At 42.0% G+C, this 27,122-nt stretch overlaps 1 protein-coding gene across 1 annotated transcript in view; it reads right to left on the reverse strand.

The window, feature by feature from the left end:
* gdap2 (ganglioside induced differentiation associated protein 2) overlaps positions 1-27,122 on the reverse strand; it is a 67,818-nt gene that overhangs the window by 11,975 nt on the left and 28,721 nt on the right. The window contains exons 11-13 of the mRNA XM_080753204.1: positions 26,506-26,645; positions 4,381-4,435; positions 3,617-3,760 (exon numbers count right to left, since the gene is read on the reverse strand). Coding sequence (XP_080609330.1) covers positions 3,617-3,760; positions 4,381-4,435; positions 26,506-26,645 — 339 coding nt within the window. The remainder of the gene's footprint in view (positions 1-3,616; positions 3,761-4,380; positions 4,436-26,505; positions 26,646-27,122) is intronic.

Raw genomic sequence — 27,122 nt, forward strand, 5'->3', positions numbered from 1 at the left:
ACCTTTGTGACCATCAACAAACGTCACACCTTTGTTGATGTTTAAATCGAAGAGTCTTGGTCAAATACTTCTGTTGGTTTCTGCACTGATCATTTATACAATTCAGCTGTGTTTGCTCGTGTCATCATGATGAGGTCATAAATCAGCCATGCCCAAATATAGATTTTACGGGTTTACATGCTTACTCAGTTATTCGTTATGTGAAAGTCCTATGACGTCTATGATATCTGACATCATCATACATACATTCCCTTTTATGCCCATAAATGGAGATCCCCTCTGTAGAACCAGCCACTGACATCACTGTAATGTCAGGGGAACCAAATCCCTTTTATGCCCATATATGGAGATCCCTGTGATGCCAGGGGAACCAAATCCCTTTTATGCCCATATATGGAGATATGGAGATCCCCGTGTTGCCAGGGTAACCAAATCCATTTTATGCCCATATATGGAGATCCCTGTGATGCCAGGGGAACCAAATCCCTTTTACGCCCATATATGGAGATCCCTTATGTCATCAATATTAAGCCCATATCTGTGAATATATTTGGGTACCAGATGTCTCCATATATGGTTAAATGGTCCGATATACATCACTGGCCAGAAGACCAAGAAATGGTGCAACCTCGCCCTTTGCTTTTCTCCCTATAGGCATCTTACTGGTAGGTAGTTTAATGAGGAATGCAGTATGGTGGTAGGTAGGTAGTTATGGCCTTTGATGTAAGATTTTCACTTTCTAGGATAACTATATTTGCTATTCCCAGATGATGCCCTTTTAGGGTACCCCTCATGCCCATATATGGAGATTCCCAGGCTTTACTAATTAACATAAGTTTTATGCCCATATATGGAGATCATTGTCCCAATGTCATCAGATATATGGGCATAAATGGACACAGGCAAACTAGATGGGCTGTATGGATATCCAGATGTGTGATGTAAGTGTTTTATTCCAAATGTGGCACCCCACAGACATATTTCCAGAAACAAAATCCCTTTCATGCCCATATATGGAGATTTCTGATGTCATCAATCCCAGGCCCTGTAAAAAACATGGTTGCTATGGTATGAGCAACTTATGTCTCCATATATGGAGATTCAACTTCAATGAGTAACCATGGCAAACTGTCAACTGCCCGTATGTCTTGATAATTGGTAAAACAAACTTTTGGCCTATTTGTGGAGATAAGCGACCAACGGTCGCTTATCTCCCGATTAGGGAGTCTTACTGGTTTACTACTTAGTGGACGCGCGTTTGTGCTGTGGCAGGTTATTTAATATGGGATTTTGACAGCGTGCTTCCTCCTCTTAACGGAACACTGTCCCGGCTCTGAATGTTTTAACGAAGCGGCGGTTCTGAACCGTTCTGGCCGTTCCGTCTCACTTTCAACCCGACGCTGGTGCGAGACAATAAATAACTGTTCGCCAATTGCTACTTCTCATTGGAAGTACATGACACCACACCAGTCCAGCAGTGCACCGCAGTACTGGCAGTAGTAGGCTATAACTGGTGATATAAAAAAATATATATTTTCGCTTCGACTCAAACAATTGGCGTCGATTCCCGGGGCTTAAAACGACGCGTCGATTCGTCGATTTTTAGAAGACACCCCTAACTCCAACCCCCCTCATATGCTCTGGTCTATTTCACAAACACCATTCTGTTGCGTATTCCTTTCTCGGGCTCTGCTTTACCTCTCTCACAAACTCCTGATAAATGGTGATTGCTATAACAAGGCACCCATGAGTGAAAACCATAAACACGTGGCCTTTAAAAACATGTTCAGTGTTTGGCTGCTAGCGTGCAGAGCTACGGTGTAGAGAGAGATCAGCTTGAGGTCAGGTTTCCATGCTTCCAGTAAAACACAATGATACGTTGACAGGGGAAGTCACAGGGGACAGGGGTCTTCAACAGGGGGTCCGGGAACCCTAGGGGGTCCTCAGAGTTATTACAGGGAGGCCGCCAAAATCTTTGTGTGATAGGATAATTATTTTAAAGCGCTTGTAGATCTGCTATTTTTAGCAAATAGGTTTGGTGTAGAGGTTAAGTGGTTAAACGTCTGAAAAAACACATTAACACAAATCCAACATAGACTGATGACAGTGCTGTCAAACAAGTCTATGAATCCATTTTTGAAATCTGTGAAAATCTGCTACACAATTTTATACAATATGTAGTGAGGGTCCCTGCTTTAACTCCCTCTCAGCTAAGGGGTCCATATATATATATATATATATATATATATATATATATATATATATATATATATATATATATATATATATATAATTATCTCCATATTTACATTTCTTTGTGTTTTTTCCTAAATTAACGCCCTACTACTACGATCATACTACAGATTAGCCTGCAGCAGTATACCATGACTCATCAAATATAATTATAAATAATGGGACTTATGGGAGTACATAAAAGTAGCTGTATGAACAGCCAGAGATGAAGGAAAACCTCTCTCTGTTTGAATAGAATACGGCCAAGAAAAATGTGCAAACCCGGGAAAGGTGGGATACAATGAAAAGCCCAATTCATCTCCGTGTCTGAACACATTTCGGTGTGTTTTATGTGCAGTTGGGGCTTGGCTAGGGCCTGGTTGAAACGTCAATGTGGATCCTTCATCCAGGGTGGGAACGTGAACCAACACCAGCCAACCAGCCAAAGAACGCAGGTATGCTTTGGCTGGCGAGCCCTTCTCCTCTGCTGTGGTGGCTAACCAATTATCAGTTAGAAAAGGTGAAAGCCGTTGAAAGCCTACGTGTGTGTGTGTGTGTGTGTGTGTGTGTGTGTGTGTGTGTGTGTGTGTGTGCACATGTAATGAATGAATGCATGAGCCAGGGTGTGTGTACTTGTTTGTAAGCAAATATTGGTATCAGCACCTGTATGTGTGTATGCACTGTGCACGTTCCAGTGACCATTTGTGAACGTTTATCTGCATGGGTTCGTACATCTGTCTGCATCTGCCTGTCATGCATGTGTGTCTCCATCTGTGTGCATGTGTGTGTGTGTGTGTGTGTGTGTGTGTGTTAGGGCATTAACGACTTGTGATTTTTGCAAGTCGACTCGACTCAGTAAAAAGTTGAGTTGAAGTCAACTTCATCGTTTTATTACGTCATCACATCACACACGAACCCCCATTTTGGGGGGTCCCTAGATGATTAACTTAATGTGAATTTTTTTTTCTCACTCAACTCTAAACAAACCAACATAAAGTTTAAGTGTATAGAGGGTATCTTCACATTTCTAAAGTGCCAATTTAAAGACTTTTTAATACCCCTAAAATGACAAATGAAACATTGGCCAAATTGTCAAATACAGTATATACAGGCAGAAATTGTGAAAATAGCCAATCTACAGTTGCGAGGCGTTGTGAGCAAGTAGATCTGCTATTTTCACAATACTGTAGATTTTTTTACAACTTCGACTTTCTCTGGGAGTCGACTTGTGTAATGCAGTCAACTGAGTCGACTTGTCTACTTTTTCGTTAATGCCCTAGTGTGTGTGTGAGTGTGTGTGTGTGTGTGTGTGTGTGTGTGTGTGTGTGTGTGTGTGTGCGCGCGCGCGTCCTGCGTGTGTGCGTGCGTGCGTGTAGCCACTGACCCGTGCATCGTACTCCAGTACGAAGGGAGGGATGTCGATCTGCTCGGGCTTGATGCAGGTGAACAGCTGGCGCAGGCTGTCCAGGTAGTGCACCTTCTCCTTCATCCCAGAGACACTGAAGGAGGTGAAGAACCATGTGGACACCTGGGGAGGGGAGGGACACACAGACATAGTCATTAAGGGAAAAAAGACAAGCCTATATATAGACCGATTTCCTGAGCGACACCCTGTATTGGAGGGTGCCGCCGCCATTAGCTGCAGTGTAAACCGTAGTGTTAAGTAACTTGTAGCCAATTTTGAGTATTTTTACTTTACTTTAGTATTTCCCATTTTCAATAATTTCACTTCTACTCCACCACTGGCTGCTGGTAGCGTTCAGGAAATCGGTCTATACTGTATATACACAGTGTGTGTATGTGTGTGTGTGAGAAACTTGCAAATGGCCCACTAACCCACTCCATTCCCATTGAAAAGCAGAATCCACCTTCATAGTTAAATGTAAACTTCGAAGTCAGAGAAGGTCATAAAAATAGCTGATCTGCAAGCTCAATGTTCTGCAAATCCCCTGAAAATCTACTGTCTTGCCAATGGGAGGACGTGTGAAGTTTTGAAATGCACACACACACACAGTTTGAAACTGCTTCGATCCATGTTCATGTGAATCCAGGGACCTCATCTCACCTCTTACCACCAAAGCCATGAAACAGATATTAACTATACCAATTAGTTAAGAATGGGAGTGTATTGTGTGTTGTTTTGTTTACCTTGGAGCGAAAGGTTGGGTGTACAAAGTAGAATGCCCTCAGGTTCCTTTTAAACCTGAAATGCAGAAAACAGAAGTGCTTACAGCGCTGTATCAGAATGTGAGATCGTTATCGTGATAATGACTCGTTATTTCCTGTCCGACGAAATAAAAATAAATAAAAAATAAAAACAGCAGCCCCTGTATCAAACCCAGAAATATGACAGAGGGGAAAAATATGCCATTCTTTTTTATTATTTATTTATTTTACTTTATCTTCCTTTTCATTTTATTTTTAATGGACTGGCCAAATATGCATATAATCACTTCTAATAGTATGTCCAAAAGCACTTCTCTGAGGCCAAGGTACGTGGTCCTGTCCCAAAGAATACAAACGGTACACACACACTCAACTCGCAATCATCCAATGGCATGGAAACATTTACCATTCACACACACACACACGAGCACCGCCACATACACCCACACAGACACACACGCATGCACGAGTCCACGCACACATGCATGTGGACAGGACACACATGTAATCATACATGTACGCAAATTATTCATGTTGTTTGTAAATCAGTTGTTGTCAGATCAGTGTTAATTTTTCATACAATTTGCACCCTCTTCAGAGTTAAATTAGTACAGATACAGATTTTAGTGTGTGATAAGAAACAATGCAATATGTCTCTGAACTGTATTGCAGCCAATGCAAGAGCTAACACTGCTACTCTCCTGAAAATTAATTACTCGACAGTGGAATGGGGAAGGGGGAGATTTTCCATATTTTCAGCACCTGGTAAAGTAATTTCCTGCAATTTCCAGGCTGTAATTCAACTATATTAAATGCACTCACTGCCAAATAATGATCGAGTGCCACTCTTGTTAATTCAGTCAATCAACGCCTTCTTTCCAAATAATAGTGCAATCCTGTGGCCTTTTGGCATTTTCACAGATGTTCAGGACTCATGGGAGATCGGTGTTATAAAGTACTATGACCTACATGTAGCCTCCGTATTGGAAATGAGTGCTCAAATAGTGACTAAAAAAGAAAAAAACATAACTTTTTGTATAGTTGTGACAAAATCCCAAAGCACACCATGTCGGAACCCCCTTAAGCCTCTATCAGAGTCCAGGGTGAAGAGCTATTCACTTCACCACTGTGTAGTTTTCTAGCTATCACCTAAAAATACATAACAAAGCCGAGGTGATAGCTAGGAAACTACAAGGCGGTGAAGTGAATAGCTCTTCACCCTGGACTCTGATAGAGTCTTTATACTGATTTCTGAAGCCGAGTATCCCCTTTCCCTGACTACAGCATTTTGCTTAGAAAGTTTTAGATCAAAAGTCCAGTTCCCATACTGATATGTTCAAAAATAAATCTGCATAATGGCAAATAAACATTGCTTTCTATTCAATGACAGTTGTAATTTGGTTTAACAATTTACATCTGAAAAGGTTCACACATGCATACTCCCATTTTCTAGTTTTTTTTCTCACTACCCCCTGCAGTACCCCTGCGTACCCCTTGGGGTACATGTACCCCCATTTGAGAACCACTGCTCTAAGCTATGTAGCAGAGCAGAAGAAGCTGCACGTGTGTTGAACAAAAAACATAAAAAGGCCATCTTTATCACATGTCAACAATTACCTGCTGGACTACGTACACACACATGCACCCACTTAAACATAGTGTATATCGCCGCTGTCGGGCAGAAACCGCTTATCTCCATATTCTGACTTGTTGTATTTATTCGTAAATTAACGCCCTACTCGATCATACGACACATAAAAGTAGCTGAAGTAGCAGACCTACGAGTTCGCGACGCGTCTCACGCTTGTTGATCTACTACTTTTGCTATTTTTGAATTTGAATCCCGAAAAGTAATAGCTTTGGACATATGAGGTTTCCAAACGACAGAGACGATTTATACACACTATAGAGCACTGTTTCCTATTTGTGGGTCACAGACCGATTTTTATGGGTCACGACTCGAGTAAAAATCCCATTTAGTTTGCCTACAAAAAAATAAAATATATATTTTCAAAAGATGGAAAATCTTTTGAAATAAATAATTGTATACATTTTCAAACAAACAAATACATCTAAGAAATTCCATTAATTAAATATAATAATAATGATGATGAAGAAGTAGTGAAAATAGCCAATCTACAAGCTCTCCCCGATCTACAAGTTCACAACGCGTCGCTACACACCGCGTTGTGAGCTTGTAGATCTGCTGTTTTCACTAGTTTGGGTCCCGGGCAGACGTCAAGTTTCTCTTTTGGGAACCAGTGCTACAGAGGGACCCAGAGTAGACCACCTAGCGTAACTATTTTCCCTCACAGTTAGCCAATATCTCCCCCACGTTGCATGGATCCTCATCAACTAAACATCACCAATCAGAGTTTACACACCGTTATATTGAGCAAATGGAAAACGCCTGCGGAAAAACAGCTGAACATGCTACTCATAAAAGCAACATACTCTTAAGTAAATAATCTAATCAGTCTTATCTAAATAGCAGTTACTAATTTCCTTAAGATTTTAACTCTTCATTCTTCCCTTCTACAGACACAGGGTCATTAGAACAGATGATATTTTCTAGTTAATCCACTGGCTACACGTGACATTGCTGTGCAAATTGTGGTCACACAATTTGTTCAGATAAATCGACATAATTACACCTTATCCCAGGCCTGAGGCAGATTGAAAAAAAAAAAAAAAAGCACAACATGAAGGTGAAAGAAGTCTTATGTTTATCACTGAACTATCACTGTCACTAATTGGTCACAGAAACATTTGTCATATCTTAATACTTTAAGGATGTTCCGAAAGGGAAATTATTGTCCGAAACCGAATATAGGAAACACTTGGCCGAAAAACGAATAAACACTTAAAAAAAAGAAATGCTGTCATGGCTGTGCCTCTGTTACATGATTATGGCAAAACTTATAATCACTATTGGTCCATAATATTAAGATCAGTTATTTAAAACATGTATTTATTGTGTAGAACTATTTATTTACTATTATGTAGTAATAAGATACTCAAAACATTAGCATGCCATATAGATGAATTATTGCAAATATAAATATTGAATAATTGCATTATTAATATTAGACCTGCCATTCCTTTTGGGGAAGTAACTTTAGTTTCATTTTAGCCTGAAGAGATTATATCACTCGATAATGACCGCTGAGCGAGACGTTATCCCGTTTATTACATGGCTAATTAATAAAAAGTATTTAGTGAAAGTATTCCACAAGTGTTGCACTGGCCGTCCACAGAGCGCAACGTTGCCTGGACGCAAACAAGGAAGTGTTGATCAAATAGAATCCATATTTGGTTACTGCATTGTCTATTTCTCGCTTCAAATGTTTTCAAAAACATTCTTGAGAGCAACGTTTAGTTGTAAATGTCGCTGTGTGTTTGTTTACATGGCTGACATGTTGGATACAGCACAAGATTCACACAGTGCAGCCTGAGTGCAGCAGGTGCTCTGAGCCTTTGATTAGACATCGGTCCATTATAGAGCGGAGCGGTCATGATACAGAAATAATTCACAGCTGATTTCAGTCATTGACCGATCAGAATCAAGCATTCAACCAAGCTGTGTAATGAATAGGATTTAGTTGTTAAATAAAATACGATTTCACAGAGTATTCATCTGTTGTGTGGAAACCTCAAATGTCCAAAACTATTACTTTTCAGGATTCAAGATAAAATAAAACATCAAAAAACGTTTGGTGCTTTCGTGTGATGCAGCAGTCTGATTGAGTATGGCCTTAACTTCAGAAAAACACACAAAAAGTTGGAATATGGAGATATTCATATTCATATGTGCGACAATATCGGTTAATGTCAGACCATAGTGAGTCATTAGCTTCAAGTACTTCAAAACAAAGTCACTCATCATCAGTGCAAAAAGCCCCCGTTCTTCACCAGAACAGGGCTGTCAACACACGCACGCACGCACGCACGCACACACACACACACACTGGTGCTGCGGCTGGTATGGACCGCATCTGTTCATAGACAGAGGTCAGCATGAGCCAACGAGGCGATGAACACCAGCTGACAAACTTACCAAATGCACCCCGGAGAGAAACTCAGAATGGAGTGTTACAACGTGACGTAATGATCAAGATCACATGATCTGATCCTAACCCTCCCCCCCTGCATCCCTAGAGCCCCCAAAAAACACAGACTGACCTCCTCAACCACCTCATCTGTTTCCTGGAGAAAATAATAATAATAATAATAGATCATAATCTCCATGAGTGTTTTGGAGTGTTTTTCTGGCCTCAAGGACGGCTGTTCGGAGGGGCTGTGGGCCACAGAGCGGTGCGGCTTGGGGGCCGCGGGGAGCACGAACAACGATTCGATGTGGATGAATCCTTCTGCTAAAACATGGCCAGCGGGACAGAACAGAGAGGAGTGCAGGCCAGATGCTTAGTAAAGGATGAACCGATGACATTTCGAAAAAGGCACCGTTCCAAAGTGTGTCTTACTACACGTCAATTAAGATGATTTACGCTACAAATCGTGGAAGCCTGCTATCAAGCACAAGACCCTTGGCTGCCGTCACCCGCCCCTCATTATTTTATGCTTCAACTATTGAAAAATAGCAGATATACAAGCTCACAGCGCGGCACCGAGTGCCGCGCTGCGAGCTTGTAGATCTGCTATTTTAAAAAAATCTTGAAAATTAGAATTTTGACCCGATTCTATAAGTGTCTTTTGAATCCTTCTAAGATTTTTAAAAAAAACTATGTTTCTATGTCAGCAATCTGGCTAGCCATCGTCAAAAAAAAGGTCCTTTTCACTTAACTGGAGCTCAGTTAGTCTGTTCTTGAGAGACCACTATGTCAGTGGTTCTCAAATGTGAAGGACCCCCAAAATGATACGTATTTGGCCACAGACCCCCATCTCAAAATATTTAGTTCCAGGGACCACCCAGAAGCAAAATTTGTGTTACAAACGTTCGCTTTGAAAATACATATATTCAAAGATTTGCACATATTTTCACGACTTTTCAAAAATAGCAGATCTACAAGCTCGCAGCGCGCGCTGTGAGCTTGTATATCTGCTATTTTTCACTGGTTAAAGCATTCAATAATTCTAGGCCTTAAGCAATGTCTTTTTAACCCTTTTTTTCTCCCCAATTTGATCTGAAATTGGTATCCCTACCTGAACATAGATGTTCTGTTACTTAACTGGGGTTGACACTAAGGTCTCAGAGGCACTTGCCCATCGGGCAAGTACAGGTCTTCTACTTGCCCAAAGGTCATGCCCACTTGCCCGAAAAGTAAATCGTCCATTATAAAATAATAGGTTACATTTTAATTACAGTATTTCTTTTACTTTCTTTGGCTGTGCAATAAATGTCATACCTCAATTTGTATGCCAAATACCTAGTAGCTATGAATAAGACTATGGATTCACACTTATTTTATATTTTTAGGTGTAGCAACAGTGAAAACGGCACATTATAGGTAAACAGTGCTCTTATTTCACATTCCACAGACCAGAAGTCAGAGCGCTCTGGCCACGTTCAGGTGTTTAGACAGATAACGGATTTAGAACAGAAAAATTGCATAGATAAAGTACAAGCTTGTACATATGCGTAGTATATGAGACGGGAAGGAACTCGAGCTAAATACAACAAAGAAATCAGTCAAAACTAGAAGCAGTGCTCTTCCAAGCACAGGTCTCCACCAGGCCGTGTGTCCCGGTGGTGCTACTGTATAATAGGCCAATGTAAAAAGGGTGGCATGTGTTCTTCACCATAGATCTTTCATGGAAATCGGACGCTGCATGCATGATTTGAAGCATTGTGTTCCAAAAATGTGTTTTGCTAAACTCTACCTGCTGGTGGCGCTATAACAGGCCAATGTGAAAAAAGGTAGCATTTGTTCCTTGACGTAGTGGGAATATGTGTGGCAAATGTCACGGTAATCGCAAGCTGCGTTGATGATTTGAAGCATTTTGTTCAAAAACGGAGCAATCCTGCAAACTTTGGAAGCTAATATTAGCCAATCAGGATGGAATATGAAATATCAGACGGATCGGACTTGATCACATGACTATAGAGATACTGTGTACCGATTTGCGTGATTTTTGGATAAAATCTCAAGGAGTAATATCCAAAAATGTGTTTTACATAAGTCTGCCCAAAGGTGGCGCTATAAAAGGCTGATATGAAAAATGCAGGGCAAAGGTTTATCCTTAGCCTCTAGGGAGTGCGCTTACAAAGTTTGAAACTGATCGATGGAGTTATAGGTAAAACCACAAATCGGCCTGTTATAGCGCCACCATGAGGCTGATTTAAAAAAAAGTAAGTGGCATTTCTTCCTCGGCCTAGTGGGAACATGTGTGCGCGATTTCATGATAATTGCACTTTGCGTTTGGGATTTGAGGCATTTTGTTCAAAACGTCTCAATCCTACAAATTTTGGAAGCCAATTTTAGCCAATCAGGAAGGAATATGCAAAATCGGACAGATCTGTGTCGATCACATGACTGTCGAGATACTGCCTACCGATTTGTAGGATTTTTGGACAAAATCTGTAAGAGTAGTGCACAGAAATGTGTTTTGCGAACATCGGCCACTAGGTGGCGCTAGAAAAGGCCCATTTGAAAAGATTGGCATCCAGGGAATGTGTGTGCTCACTTTGGCAGCGACCGGGCCAACGGCGACTGAGATTAGCTGCACACAAACTGCGAGGACACACGGACGGACGGACGGACGCACGGACGGACGGACGCACGGACGCACACACGGACGGACGAAGGGGAAAACATACTCTCCCCCAAGCCTTCGGCTGGTGGAGACAATAAATGCTCACAAAAACATGGATCCACCTTCACTTCATACAATATAAAATTATATCATAATATTCACATGGGAAATGCACACCATTTCTGTATAATATATATTTGTTTACTTTTCTCTGGGAAGTATGACTTTTCCTTTGCTACACAAATTAAGTTTGACGTGACATGAATTGAGTTACAAGTACGAGTCATTGGTGTTGGACAGGGAGGCATAAAAACTCTGCCCCGAGGGTCTCAGATCACTTCTTGGCAGAGGACTCAACATTTGAGCTGTGAAACCTTCCAGGGTAGCTTGGCGTGACAGTTGTAATTGTCTCCCGTGTATTTGAATGGTGCTCTCCACTCGCTCTGCAGTCCTATGTCACTAAGCTGCCAATGAGTTTTGTCACCTAAACCTTTCTGGTTGTCCTTTCTATTGCAGGGCACTAATACCGTAGTGCAAGGGTCTTCAACAGGGGGTCCTCAGAGTTACTACAGGGGGTCCTTCAAATCTTTGTGTGATAGAAACTTTTGTTCTCCTTTTTTATATGCATGCCCTTGAACCCTAGTGTCCATATCCTCGGAACTTTAGCCAAAAATAGCAGATCTACAAGCTCACAACGCGGTGGTTAAATATCTGAAAACACAAATTGAATCCAAACATGAATCCAAAATACACTGATGATTGTGCTGTCAAACGATGAAACTATATGGAATCTATGAAATGCCGTAGTGCACTAGTTCTCAAAGTAGAGTCTGGGAAGCCACAACACAAGGGTCCTTGAGGGGGTAGGGGGTGCCAGGAGGAACCCCAGAAAAATGAGGAACAGTTTAACATTTGAGCCCTATTAGATTTTGTCCATTTTTGAAAAATCTTGACAAATCCTCTCTTATGGGGTCTTTGGCACCATGTCTGTTCGTGGTCAAATACAAAATCAATTTGGGGGTTCATGAAAATGTTTGTGAAGAATTATTGAGGATTAAATAACAAAAATATAATACCCTGCTACAGCAGCAAGTACTTCATAGGAAGCAGAAGTGGTTAATCTGGTTATCCACAAAAAAAATTATAATAATTTAGGGGAAAACCAATGACCTGATGTTCATTGCTCAATACTTTAAAGGTCAAATGACATTCTGTTTTTACCAATCATAAAAGTCTTTGCCCTGGTCCTAAAAACATGTTTTAAAATGTTTAAACTTGAAAATCCACTCCATGGAGACATGGTCTCTCTCTCTGTTTAGGTGTCATGAAAAACGGTCTGTCACCTGAAATACTTACTATCAAAACCTCCACAAACTGTGAGTCAGTCAGTCAGTCCGTCCGTCTGTCTGTCACACGTCACACTATTGCCCTGCTCATATCTCCGCAACCGTTGCCCCGATCCATGCCAAATTTTGCACACACACTCCTTGCCTGCCAAACTACAACCTCCAAGGACCCCCGGAGCTCCAGGGACCCCCAGGTCCCCGGGGGACCCCCAGATGTAAAAAATGACCAATTGTGCAAAAATGACCAAATGACCACCCCAACGGGGCTGCTCACGGGGAATTCCCGGGGCCCACCGACTCCTGGTGCTCCAGAACGGATGCCAAAGTGGTGGCGCCCCCAGTGGAGGACCCCCTCCACTGCAGCTCACATAAAATGCCGTAACTCGGGCTAGGAGCGTCCGGGAGAGCCGGGGCCGGTACCTATTCGTCCGCCAAGGCAACGCGGAGACCCCACCCCTCATTTCTCACATGGCCCTCTTCTAGCGCCACCATGAGGCCGATTCTTGCAAAACACATTTTTTGACACTGCTCCTACAGATTTTGCCCTAAAATCACACAAATCGGTACACACTATGTCTACACTCATGTCATCAACATGGATCTGTCCCATATAGCGCCACCATCAGGCCGATTTTTTCAAACACATTTTTGGACACTGCTCCTACAGATTTTGCCCTAAAATCACGCAAATTGGTACACAGTATGTCTACACTCATCTCATCAATATGGATGTCCCATATAGCGCCACCATCAGGCCGATTTTTTGAACCACATTTTTGGACACTGCTCCTACACATTTTGCCCTAAAATCACGCTGCGACCTGACGGTCGCTTATCTCCCGATTAGGGAGTCTTACTGGTTCTAAATATTTGTACTTTACTTGAGTATTTCCAATTTTCAATTCTTATACTTCTACTCCACTACATCTCAGAGGCAAATGCACTTTATCTCTCCACTACAATCATTTTGATTTTGATTATTAATACAAATCACTCACTTCAGCCCTTATAGGCCAGCAGTTCTCAAACTATGGTACCCAAAGTGGCCACTGGCCACACACACGCACGCACGCTCACACACACCACACGACACACACCACACACACACACAGAGGTCCGCCCAGCTCCAACACAATGACGAGAGATGCATGCTCGCAGACGCGATGCATGTGTTTTGCTGCTTTGCTTTGGTACAAGACACACTGTGACACACACACACACACACACACAGAGGTCCGCCCAGCTCCAACACAATGACCGAGAGATGCATGCTCGCAGACGCGATGCATGTGTTTTGCTGCTTTGCTTTGGTACAAGACACACTGTGACACACACACACACACACACACACACACACACACACACACACACACACACACACACACACACACACACACACACACACACACACACACACACACACACACACACACACACACACACACACACACACACACACACACACACAGAGCATCTAGAGTCGCGAGTGTTTTTTTCTTACCCCGGGACCGAGGTTACCGGATCTCTGTGGTTACATCTGCGGAGTTCAATTTAGACCGTACGCGGTAACGTTTCAATAGCTCTGCTCCGCGCTGCAGAAAAACTTCACGGTCCTTCTGTAGTTATTATAGTAACATATTTTGGCTAAATGCCTCCGTTTAGAGAACCACCTATTGCTTGTGTTATCATAGCGTTTTACTGTCTGCTCGCCGAGTCGCCGTGCCCGTGTGTGTGGGGGGAGGACAGGGCAGCGTGGAGTTATAGTCGGCTGCTCCACGGAGCTCTGCCCCGGGAGAAGTGCGCTGTCCTCGGACTCGGTAATGAGGAGGGAGGCGCTGTCCACGGACCCAGCCAGGGCGGAAAATACATAGCGATACATAGCGATTTTCATTATTTCACAAAAGCATAAACTGACTACTTGATATGAAGGATATTGATGTAAATAAGATATCCGAATGGGTAAATATATTTTATATGCCCATATTTACAATTAAAAGATAATATAATGTAAGAGGTCACTTCCTCAAAACTTGGGCTGTGGAGAAATACAGACAGGGAGACTGGGAGAGGGGAGAGAGGAGGGGGAAGGGAGGGGGGGGTGAATCGACTGACGACGCATGAGTCCAGTAGCCAATGAACTGCGCGTTTGAGACTCATTATGCAGAAACCGGCACAAACACACAGATAGCAGGAAAACCACTGCATGTCAAAAGTTGCGTTTTTTTTTTTGGTGTAATTGAGGCCAGGAAACATTAAAAAAAAATAAAAAAAAATAAAAAAATATTTTTGGATGTCATGTCCACTTTAAAAACACAACATAATCATATCTCTAAAGTGGTGTTTATTAAACAGTGAGCAGGGTTGGGAAGTATTGAAGTACGTGCAGAATTACTAAACAAGAAAATAATAAAGATCTAAACGAAGGCCAACAGTGTAACTGTGTAACACAGAACAATGCCTGGATTTAGAAAAGTCATGAAAATGTAATCAAGTTACATTGTGTTGATGAAGTAATCAACATTATGTTGATGAAGTAATCAAAATGATATTACCTATTGCAGTAATTACCCAATTAAGAGGAATAATACATTTGAAAAGTATCCTCCTCATCCCTAGTTCTGTTCCAAGATATTCTGAACAACACAGAGAAATTAATGTTAATTGTACCCAATATAAGAAGCCATTATCAATCCTATAATTCCAAGTGTGTGAGTGTGTGTGTGTGTGTGTGTGTGTGTGTGTGTGTGTGTGTGTGTGTGTGTGACACTCTGTGGCCAGCTCAACTCGGAAAGTGTCCGACCGAACGCTCTCAAACCTTCTGCTTGTGTCTCGTTTGACCCCGAGGTGTACTGTGCCAAAGGGCGATTCAGACGGACCAACGGTTTCCGAGAACCGAAAAGCTACCGAAAAGTCTGACCGTGGGTCTGAGGAGATTGGGAGATTATTGTATGCTTTCTGATTGGCCAAACCCAAATGTATCAGTTCTCTGAAACTCTGAAGGGTCATACCGGAAAATGGGACAAATGCACCATTTACTATTTACGTTTTAGCATGATAAAGTAGGGCATTAAAAAAACTCAAAAAGTTAAAATGTGGACATAATGCCCAACAGCAACGAAATGTAGTTTAAATGCAGCAAAATCTATGGACGGATGCTTTCCCGGACTGAAGGGGTTAAGAGTTGTATCTTCTCTCTGTCATTCTTCTTATTTGTTTCTCTCTGTCCAACCGTGTGCAAGAATATGGAGACTGACAGCCTGATGAACTCGAACACACAACGACTGCCAGCCTTGGCAGCAAAACAATGCCCTGTAAATGACAGCACCGTTCTAGTGAGATTTATTAGTCCCATCTGAAAGTGTGATGAGAGTTTGAGGAAGTTGACGGAAAGTAATTTGCGTGGTACACTAGACCGACTCGTTTCACGGTTGTCAGCAACCAATGAGCTAAGGGTTTTCCAACAGCCATTGGATTCTTATGAGTGTAAGGGTTTCCCCCTGTTCACTGTGAAAGGGGAAGCTTTGATGTATGCTTGGCTCAAAACATCCTCCTTCTCGTAAAATCGTAAGACGGGTATAACCTGGTGGCCTTCTTCTGAAATGCGACAAAGGTATCAATGACAATAGATTAATTAAATTTAATGGAAAGGTAACAGAACGGGCTCTACTTTGTGTCAAAAGAACTGTGACATAATTGTGAAAATATTTGCCAATGCAACTATACCCTGAAAGGGTTAATATTTGGAGCTGTAGGAAGAGTGTGGTCCCAACTCCAGAAGCACCGCTCAACAAGCTCAGAAAGTGAAAAGCCAAAACAGCGTGTCACTTATAGAATCTTCGTCACGTGACCCAATGTAAGTCAATGGAGAATTGGCTGTTGGAATTACGATATTATGTACTCTAATAATAAAGTAAATACATAACTGTCAGCGACCATGACCAACGATATGTATGCTATCACACGTTGTTATTTTTTGTAATTGACCTGACTGATTTCGCTGTATTCATGCTGAAACAGAGCAAGCACGAGTCGCACAGGGGCGGGTCTTGACTTCGCTCCAGGCTTTGCGGACAGCGGCTGTTGTCCGCTGTTCATGCCGTGATGAGAGCTTCATGTGCGGTACGAACAAGCCTTATGACTCGGTGAATTCTTATGGAGCTTTTCTTTCCCGTTCCAGGGCCAAATCATCATGACAAAATAAGATAAATAGGGGACAGCCGGACAGGGCGACTATTTGTGAGGGAAAGCTAATCATAATTAGAAGATAGAGTTAAATAAAACATTAAACCAAGCACTTTGACCGAGGCCTGCTCATCATTATAAGAGGATGAGAGCCGCTCGCATCTCTGCTGCAGCTAGCCTGCAGTGAGTGGAGTGTAACTAAGTACATTTATTCAAGTACAATTTTTGATGTACTTTGAGGCGGAGATAGTCACGACCAGCTCTCCTTCTAATCGGCTCGCCTGCAGTCAGTAACTAAGTACATTTACTCAAATATTGTAAAAATGTTAAGTACAATTTTGAGGTATTTTTACTTTACTGGAGTGTTTCACATTTTCAGTACTTTCTACTCCACTACATCTCAGAAGAAAACATTGTAGGCTACTTTACTCCCCTGCAGTTATTTAAAAAAAAATAAAAAAATACTTTGTAGATTTTAATTATTATTACAAAACATACATTAATCACAATATATTTTTACTTGAGTACAAAATATGAGTACTTCTTCCACCGCTGCGCTTTTCTGTCTGTACGGCCGTGATGGGCGAGTCCAGCTTGCATTTCACCGAGACAAGATCAGACAAGAGGGCAAGAGAGATTCGCTCGCTCTCGTCATCTTCATGCAACAACTTTATTTCCGAAGTTATTTCCCAAAATGGCCGCAGTTGATCTTATTAGTTTATAAACCTCAAATGTAACTATGTATTTTCAAACTAATATGAAATATATGTTAAAAATACTTAGGGGGACTTTTAGAGACATTTTTACAAGGTAAATTGCATGGTGCCTGCACTTTAAGTGCCTGCCTGTGTGCATGTCCATAGTGATTTTAGGAATGGGTATTCTACTCTTTACTGTAGTTCAATGTGACCAATAATACCCCCAATATAAATGTCAAAACAAAGAACAGAAAATAACCTGTAAATAAAGTTACTAGAGTCACGCACTGTTAAATGAAACCCAACTTGTCGCTTCTCTCTTATTTTTCACTGTCCCCCCCCCCCCCCCCCCCCCCCCCTCCCCCTCTCTGCCTGTATCTGGAACAGTCCGACCGGACCGGGCCAAACATGAATGGCCCAGGCAGGAACACATGGAAATTAAAAACATGCATTGTGACTGCACTGCACAGACATTCCCCAGTGACAGAGGAAGTTGCTTTTTATTTTGTCCCCGAGGCAGAGGGGATGTGGTGAGATGAGAAAAACAAGAGAGGAAGCCTTCATTCACACCACACACTGATAGAAGTTAATGAATCTTATTAGACACTACTGTGCACAAGCATGGCCTTAGGTGAGAGCGGTTTTGTACATGGGGAGGATGTGGCTTCTCTTCTCTGTCTTACCGTTAAACTGACTGAAAAAAAAAATGTGAGGGTCTGCTCCGAGTTGCACCATTGGCCAGAATGGCCACCCTATTTCCTAACCGGATAGGCGGATATCGCAGTTTTCGGGGCAGAAACCACATATCTTTGTGTTGTTTAACGCCCTACTTGATCATACTACAGCATCAGATGAAAGCATAAATAGTAGCAGATCTACAAGCATGAAACAGCTCGTCGATCTACTACTTTTTAGGGGCGGCATTGGCTCAGGGGTAGAGAAACCGTCATTAGAACACAAAGGGTTCCCAGTTCGATCCAGGGCTCCCCCAGAGTTAGTGTCGAAGAGTCCTTGAAGAGTTGCTCCCGGTGAGCAGGTTGGTGCCTTGCATGGTTTCCTCCGCCATCGGTGTATGAATGGGTGAATGTAATGCACAATCTATGTAAAGTGTCTTGGATAAAGGCGCTAATGCACCAGTTACTATTTATTTACCTTTTACTTTTGATACTTTAGAATTTGAATCCTGAAAAGTAACAGTTTTGGACGCCTGACAGAGATGATATGCAAATTGCAAACCATGAACCCTAAGTGTAGGCCAGGGTGAACATTTTAGCGGAAATAGATGATCTACAAGCTCAGCCATTTTTGGTGTAAAGATCTGGTGTAGAGGTAAAGAAGGAGTGCACTAAGTATACAACCCTTGTGGACCCCAGTCAACTAAGAATTGGGTTAAAGTAGTTTTAGGGGTGTTGCCATAGCTTTGTACTTTTTCTGTTTTGTATGTGTCTATGGAGTTAACCTTACTCTAACAGACCCCCAGGTGTGGTTCTAATATGCAAATGTCTTCCCTGTGTATTTTAGATTTTTGGAGTCTCTCAAAAGCCTCTCAAACGTTACCCTATTTATACTAAATTTAAAATTCCAGGATCTATTAATATGCAACTATGCCACGCCTGTCGAATATGCCCTCATTAATATGCCAACATGCGACATCCCCCCTACTTAATATGCAGAATGCTCCCCGCCGCAAGAAACGCGTTATGTTGCACCAAAACACACACACACACACACACACATGCGTGAGAGAGCAAACGTGAGAGAGCAAAAAAAAACTAGATATTGCCAACTACATTCTTCGACCTGCTTGTTTACTTCATGGTTTACTTCCTAGTAGCTTTGCTTCCTACTATTACATTCTTTCACGTGTGTGTTTACTTCATGGTCCTACTTGTAGCTTTGCTTCTTGTCATGAGGCTGAATAGCCAAATCGGCACACTTTATATATATTCAAGACTTTGAAGAGGCCATGATTGGTGCGTCCTGATGTGCTCTGGGATGACATCACGAAGACAACCGAGTGTCAAACCTGCTTTCACAGAGAGGGGGCTCTGAAGGCCATTTAGGGGGGTAAACATGTATTAGATGCTTTAGAAAAAAAACAGAGTGCTAAAAACCACCAGGATTTTTATAGATAACTAAGTTTCAAAAACATATTAAAAATTCAAAATAACAGAGTCCATATTTAAGTATCAAGTATTTTCACCAGAAGCTGGTGAGCATCACTTTCTGGAAGATACTTCAGACATGTTTTTACGGTGTGGCTTTGTTAGGAGGCTTGCTGTCTGTCTGTCTGTCTGTCTGTCTGTCCAGGGCTAATCTCTTTGTTAGGAGGCTTGCTGTCTGTCTGTCTGTCTGTCTGTCTGTCCAGGGCTAATCTCTTTGTTAGGAGGCTTGCTGTCTGTCTGTCTGTCTGTCTGTCTGTCCAGGGCTAATCTCTCTTTGTTAGGAGGCTTGCAGTCTGTCTGTTTGTCTGTCTGTCCAGGGCTAATCTCTTTGTTAGGAGGCTTGCAGTCTGTTTGTCTGTCTGTCCAGGGCTAATCTCTTTGTTAGGAGGCTTGCAGTCTGTTTGTCTGTCTGTCTGTCTGTCCAGGGCTAATCTCTCTTTGTTAGGAGGCTTGCAGTCTGTCTGTTTGTCTGTCTGTCCAGGGCTAATCTCTTTGTTAGGAGGCTTGCAGTCTGTTTGTCTGTCTGTCCAGGGCTAATCTCTTTGTTAGGAGGCTTGCAGTCTGTTTGTCTGTCTGTCCAGGGCTAATCTCTTTGTTAGGAGGCTTGCAGTCTGTTTGTCTGTCTGTCCAGGGCTAATCTCGCAATAGACCGTTTGTCAGCCTTCTGATTGGTCCCTGAGACTCCCTGACTGGCCAACCAGAAAAAAACATTCACTTTTTGCTATCGGGGGTGGAGTTTGTGCAGTGGAGAATATTGAATGTGGCTTTCAACAACTGTCCGCAGTGCGCGACACGGAGATCGGCCGGTACGGTGATAGCGACGGCAAGCGTCAAGCGATCTCGCTCATCATAACGAATAAGCTTCAACAAACTAGTTCACATGTACCTTATCAATGGTCTAAGAGTCACGATTGGGTACATATAATTTAAATGGGCAGAATTACGAAAAGCCAGCCTATTATGTGAGGAGAAACATTCTCTCTGTCCTCTTCCTAGTACCCAAGATGCAATGCGCTTCTCTTTCTATCTCTGATCCAGAGGATTAAACTAATTAAAACATTTATTTTTCGGGGGAAAACTACTGTTTTGCTATGTAATTACTGTACCTTTTTCTTCCCTTTTTATTAATATCACGTAGATGTGTTTTTTGTGGTACTTTATATAGCTGTAATGAGGCTATGAAGGGAAAAAAAATCCCATCCACTTCCACTATAAAAACAATCTGCCCAGGGTTAATGTCCCATCATAGTAACAGGGCAGAATGGGGCGGGATTTACAAAAGGGTTTATTGACACCAAATGTTACCGCCACGCATTCACTTTCACATATCTGTCAGGTGGAAAACTCATCTGTCCAAAACATTTCAGGATGGAAATTCCAAAACAGCGAAGGTAGCAGATGTACAATCGCTTCACGCTGCGTTTCGAGCTTATACTTTTGATGCTTTTGTGTGACACTGTGGTATGATCAAGTAGGGTGTTCATTTAACTCATTTACTGCCTCACCCGATAATCCAGAGAAAAAGCCTCTCCGCCAGGCCCGATAAACCAGAGAATTTAACATGCTTTAATCGCTATAAAACATTTAAATGTATAATCGCTGTTTATCGCTCATCGGGGTCTAATCCACCACGTATCCGGTCGGGGGCAGGACCAAAGCGCAGCTACCGTTAGCTATCATGTAAACAGTGCTAGAAGGAGCTCAGATGGAAGTGTCTTTTTTCAATGGGATTTTTTTTCTTTGAAAGCTGTGATCGGGTGTACTAGTCTAGGACCTGGCTAAGATAATGTATGCGCTTAATTTAGGAGAGAATATCTCAACTGTTCTTGGCTAATATGACCCCTGGGAAAAACTTAAGAACTGTGCGAAATTCTCTATCCGGGGCGAAATACCCGAAAATGACCTCGCCCTTTTAAAAATGACCACAACTTCCAATATGGCTTTATCTTCTAAACCGTTGGAGCTACACATTTTCTGAAGTGCTAAAAATGTTCAGAATACCAATGTTTAGGGGGACATATACGTGTGTAACATTTCTAATTTCGATATTTTATGACAAAACAACTAAGAAACGCTAAAAACAGGCAACTTCTTATTGTCCAGGGCCTTTTTGCACTAATCAGTGTAAAACAATCAAACCTGTCCCAGATGTAACCCAGAGCATGCTCTAATGATTTAGGAAGGGTGCCCAGCGACTCTTCAGGGTCATCATTGTGGCCAAATCCAATATGGCTGCCATCTCAAAACAGTTTTGGCTATAACTATTGAACCAGATGAGCTACAAAATGCAAACTTGGTGTCTATTCATGTTTTCTGGACATTTTAAACATGTTGGAATGCTTATCTTTATGATTGGGTGGGTCCGAACCAATTTGCATATTTCAAAGATAATGACGTTTATATACAACATTTTTGCTGAACATTGTTACACAATATTGTACTGGCTGTGTCTACTCTTATATTGTTTCAATAAAATTGCATCTAAGAAGCGACGTTGGTGTAGTGGTTAGTGCATATGCCCAGCCCTTCATACGGAAGGTGAGTGGTTCAGACCCTGCCTAGGCTGACGTCAGCAAAGGGGAGAAGACGACAGCCAGCCCCATGGCCTCCCCTAAGTAACAAGAAATCTTAAAATTTCTTGTTACTTTCTAAAATGTTGCCAACCGGACGATGATACGCGAAAGGAGAAGAAGCATCTAAGATACATAGGTTGTTTGTTTTCTCCAGTTTTAACTCACTCCTAGAACTCTACACTCAATCTGGATGAAACTTTATGTTACATAATGATACATGTAATAATGTATCACGATGATGTCATGAAGGCCGCAGTGTAGTATGTGAAACAGCACATGCTGACTTCATCCATCTGGATGCGTGGACGTCTGGACGTGTACACTTTTTTACGGTCTATGGGTTTGCCGCTCTGACATAATTCTCTGACATCACTGTGATGTCAGGGGAACCACTCTAACAGAATGGCTTTGCCGCTCTGACGTCACGCCCTGGCTTCACTGTGATGTCACACAAACAGAGTCCCTTTTATGCCCATATATGGAGTTCCCTGATGTCATCAATATTAAGCCCATAATAAGTTGCTGGCGGTGCCAGCCTCTATCACACACTTCACTACCGCCAGGGGGTGGTGTTGAGTGCAGTCTGGTTTATTAACCAGGCAACATAATAAGGACTTCACATGACTTCATATGGGAATGCTCATACCCATGCCCATGCCCATACAGTATATGGAGGCCACATCGGCCACATACCACACTAACGGAATCCATATATGGCCAAGACAGATGGTCAAGACAGCCCATATCTGTGTGGCTGGTTCTACAGACAGGGATCTCCATCTATGGACATAAAAGGGTATGATGTCAGATGTCATAGACATCATAGGACTTTCACATAACAAATAACTGAGTGAGCATGTTTGGGCTCTCACAGCACATCTCCATATAAAGTACAAGGATCTCCATATACGGGTACCACGGGTCTCCATATATGGGTAACTGGTCGATATACATCAGTGGCCAGATGGCCAAGACATGGCGCGACCTCGCCCTTTAGGGTGAGGTCGTTTGTCGCCCTGAGGCATCTTACTCGTAATAAGCTAATTAAAGTGCTCTAGTGCTCTACCCTTGTGTTTAGACACAATGTTTGCTAAAAGGTGGCAAAGATTAAGTAAGGTACAGTCAAATACATTTTCAGATACACGTCATCTTTGAAATATGTTGAGATACACCCAGACATAAAGACAAGCATTCCAACATGTTTCTAATGGTCAAAAAACATGAAATAGACACCAAGTTTGCATTTGTAGCTCATCTGGTTCAATAGTTATAGCCAAAACTGTTTTGAGATGGCGGCCATATTGGATTTGGCCACAATGATGACCCTGAAGAGTCGCTGGGCACCCTTCCTAAAACATTAGAGCATGCTCTGGGTTACATCTGGGACAAGTTTGATGGTTTTACACTGATTAGTGCAAAAATTTTCCCTAAGGCCCTGGACAATAAGAAGTTGACCGTTTTTAGCGTTTCTTAGTTGTTTTGTCATAAAATATCGAAATTAGAAATGTTACACACGTATATGTCCGCCTAAACATTGGTATTCTGAACATGTTGAGCACTTCAGAAAATGTGTAGCTCCAACGGTTTAGAAGATAAAGCCATGTTGGAAGTTGTGGTCATTTTTAAAAGGGCGTGGTCATTTTCGGGTATTTCACCCCGGATAGAGAATTTCGCACAGTTCTTAAGTTGTTCCTTGGGGTCATATTAGCCAAGAACAGTTGAGATATTCTCTCCTAAATTAAGCGCATACATATCTTAGCCAGGTCCTCTACTATACACACGCCTGGTGCATGATCCGTGCACAGATCGTGCGCGATGTGCATTTTTTGACCAATATACCTTCATCGATATTGTTGCTAGTAGATCAGTTATTTTTTAAAGCATAAAATAGCGTAAGTGATAAAGAAACAGACAACACTTATATCACATCACAATATTAACAATCCCAGATGATGTCTAGTTTCATTATCACAATATCAATATAATAGACATTTTTCTCAGCCCTGTGCATCTCTCCATCATAAAATGTAAAGGGCTGTCAAAAGGAATAGGTTCATGGCTTTTTAATTGCGGTTGGTAAGATATTGGACACTAACAGAGTTTCATTGTATTGCTAGTGAAGTTTACAACCATATGTAATGAGGCTTTTGCAGAGTGATGATAGTAAAAATAGATTGAAGTCCGTCCAGGGCTGTGAGCGAAACAATGGCATCTTTTCAAAACTCTATTTGGGAAGCGTCGCAAACAATACATCACCTGGCCAGGACACTCTCCAAGGGGAGGGAAGGCTCCTGTTCCAGAGAAAGAAGCGGTGCGCCAGATTTTCCAAAACTGGCCCACAAAAAAAAGACCGAAATGCTTTTCACAGCTCATTTAGTTTTTTTTCCAAAAGTCAAAACACTGCGACCTTGGCCGCGTCGTGCAGCTGCAAGTGCAGTAAAATCCTCAGTGTTAATTTATCCATTTTGGAGACACAACAGGGCTTTGGGAGGAAACAGGCTCTCATCGAGCGTGACAGCCAAGACCCCCAGAACTACAAACCGACGGTTTAGAGACATTGGTCTTCACGGTTTGAAGAGCAATTCGGGAAGAGGAGGGCATGAGAACAAGTAGGGATGGGACAATATGAAAATGTCATATAACGATTATCGTAACCAAAGAAATCGCGATTTACAATATTATCGTGATAATCAAAATATCCCCAACATCCATTATCCTGGAGTGGAACATTTGACAAAAGATATTTTGTCAATTACATTTGATAGATAGATAGATAGATAGATACCTTTATTATCCCACAGGGGAAATTCAGTTTCCCAGAGGCAGCACAGCAGTTAAGGTTACAAGTTACAGAGAAGTAAGAAAAAGAAAAAGAGTACTGTAGTATACAGTCCAAAGAGCAAGCACAAAAAAAAGATAAATAAAACATAAAGTGTCGAAAGCTATTGCAAAAAGAGAAGAAGAATATATACATAAAGTGACCACGAAACATTCAACGCTCATAAGTGACACGTCACACACACACACACACAAAAAAAAGCTATACTCAAGCATAACTTAGCAAACAGTGCCAAACAAAAGAGTGCACATAACAGTCACTGCTAGTCATTTATAGAGAGTGAAAAAAGACTGTATCAAGTACGTATATTATAAATACCTTTTTACCAATTATAGAGGGTGTAAGTGGTACCGGATATCATGCAGCTCAGCAAATAAAAGGTGAATTGATCCCAGTGCATGACAGAGGACGATTTCACAATAAATGAATGTCCACGATACGATTATCGTGAGTGTTTTTTATCACGATTAACTATAATATAGTTTATCGTCCCATCCCTAAGAACAAGCTCATCTTGCACTGTGCACTGCACGTTTCATCCACAGGTTGCACCTGGTCAGACTTAGTATCTTATTACCCCAACCGAGCAAGGCCAAGAAGCTGTCGGGAGGCTTATGGCATACCGCTATGCCATATGGATGGACATTCTTCCACTCTGAAACCATATCGCCTATCCACTGAAAGACTTTGTGTTGAATCTGGTTTTGGACACAGCTCCGGCTACTAAAACATGGAGATGCGGTCAGAGAAGCGGTTGCAAGCCAAATTATGTCAATTCTTAGAAAGAACCTCAGCACATACAGTACAGCAGCAGACAATAAAAAGGTCTTTTGTCCTGGAAACAGTAAAACAGTGTTGCCGTGGTGAAAACACTATCGTGAGAGAGAGGGATGAAGGCTGGACCCATTTTCTCGTCTTCAAGGGAAAGATATGCAAGCGATTTGACTAATTTGCAATGCAAATAGGCCTAGAGTAGATCAATGTAAACGTTTCAATGATCGATGGATGCGTGTCCTTCTTTGATCGCTGTGGTCCTGGTTATCACAATGGGGATTCAGTATGGCACACATAATAAAACCAGACTTATTTGGTGGCTTTATACATAAAAAAGATACATTTATTTCTGTACAAGACCTCCAGATAGTCATCCATGCCCTCATATCATACCGTTTAGACTATTGTAACTCCCTTTACACTGGGCTTAGTCGTTCTAGTCCCTACTCCAACTGGTCCAAAAGGGAGAGAGACCATATAACCCCTGTCCTGGCCTCTCTTCACTGGCTACCATTACTGTTCAGAATCAACTTCCAAGATTGTCCTTTTCATATAGAAAGCTCTAAATGGGCTGACCTCTTACTGGCACTGTTTGCCATCTTATGGATGCGACCGAGTATTTCCCGGTGAACCTGAGCACAACGGTGGGGGCTTGGGAGTGTGGGGAACACGCACCACTGACTATTGCTGATGATGGAGAGGTTATATAGCTTAGCCTTTTTATGTATTGAGAATGAGAGGCACTCTTGCCGATTTCGTAAGAGACTCTTACGAAATCGGATGGATGGATGGGTGGATAGATGGATGGATGGATCTTACTTGGTATCTACGATGTCGTGGAGCTTCTTGAGGAAGTCAGCGTTCAGGTGGTTGTGCTCCAGGGTGAGGGTGTGGAAGTACACCATCACGTACTCCTTCACTGTGATGTGGTCCATCACGTGGATGAAGTACAGCAGGGCCTGCACACACACACACACACACACACACACACACACACACACACACACACACACACACACACACACACACACACACACACACACACACACACACACACACACACACACACACACACACACACACACACACACACACACACACACACACACACACACACACACACGTTACTGGTGAAGACATAAGTGTTCAAGTGGCCTAGAATTATTTAATGCTTTAATTATTGAAAAATAGCAGATATACAAGCTCACAGTGCGGCACCGAGTGCTGCGCTGCAAGCTTGTAGATCTGTTATTTTTGAAAATGTATGATTTTTTTGCAAGTCTTTGAATATATCTTTTTAAATTTCTAACACAAATATTTGCCAAATGGCCAAATACATGTCATTTTGGGGGTCCTTGACATGAAAACGTTTGAGAACCACTGATTTAGAAGAAGGCATTTATAGAATCGGGACAAAAATATTCAAAGACTTGCAC

The sequence above is a fragment of the Nannobrachium achirus genome (assembly GCF_963921795.1).
Source record: "Nannobrachium achirus genome assembly, chromosome: 22".
In the NCBI taxonomy this organism is placed as follows: domain Eukaryota; kingdom Metazoa; phylum Chordata; class Actinopteri; order Myctophiformes; family Myctophidae; genus Nannobrachium; species Nannobrachium achirus.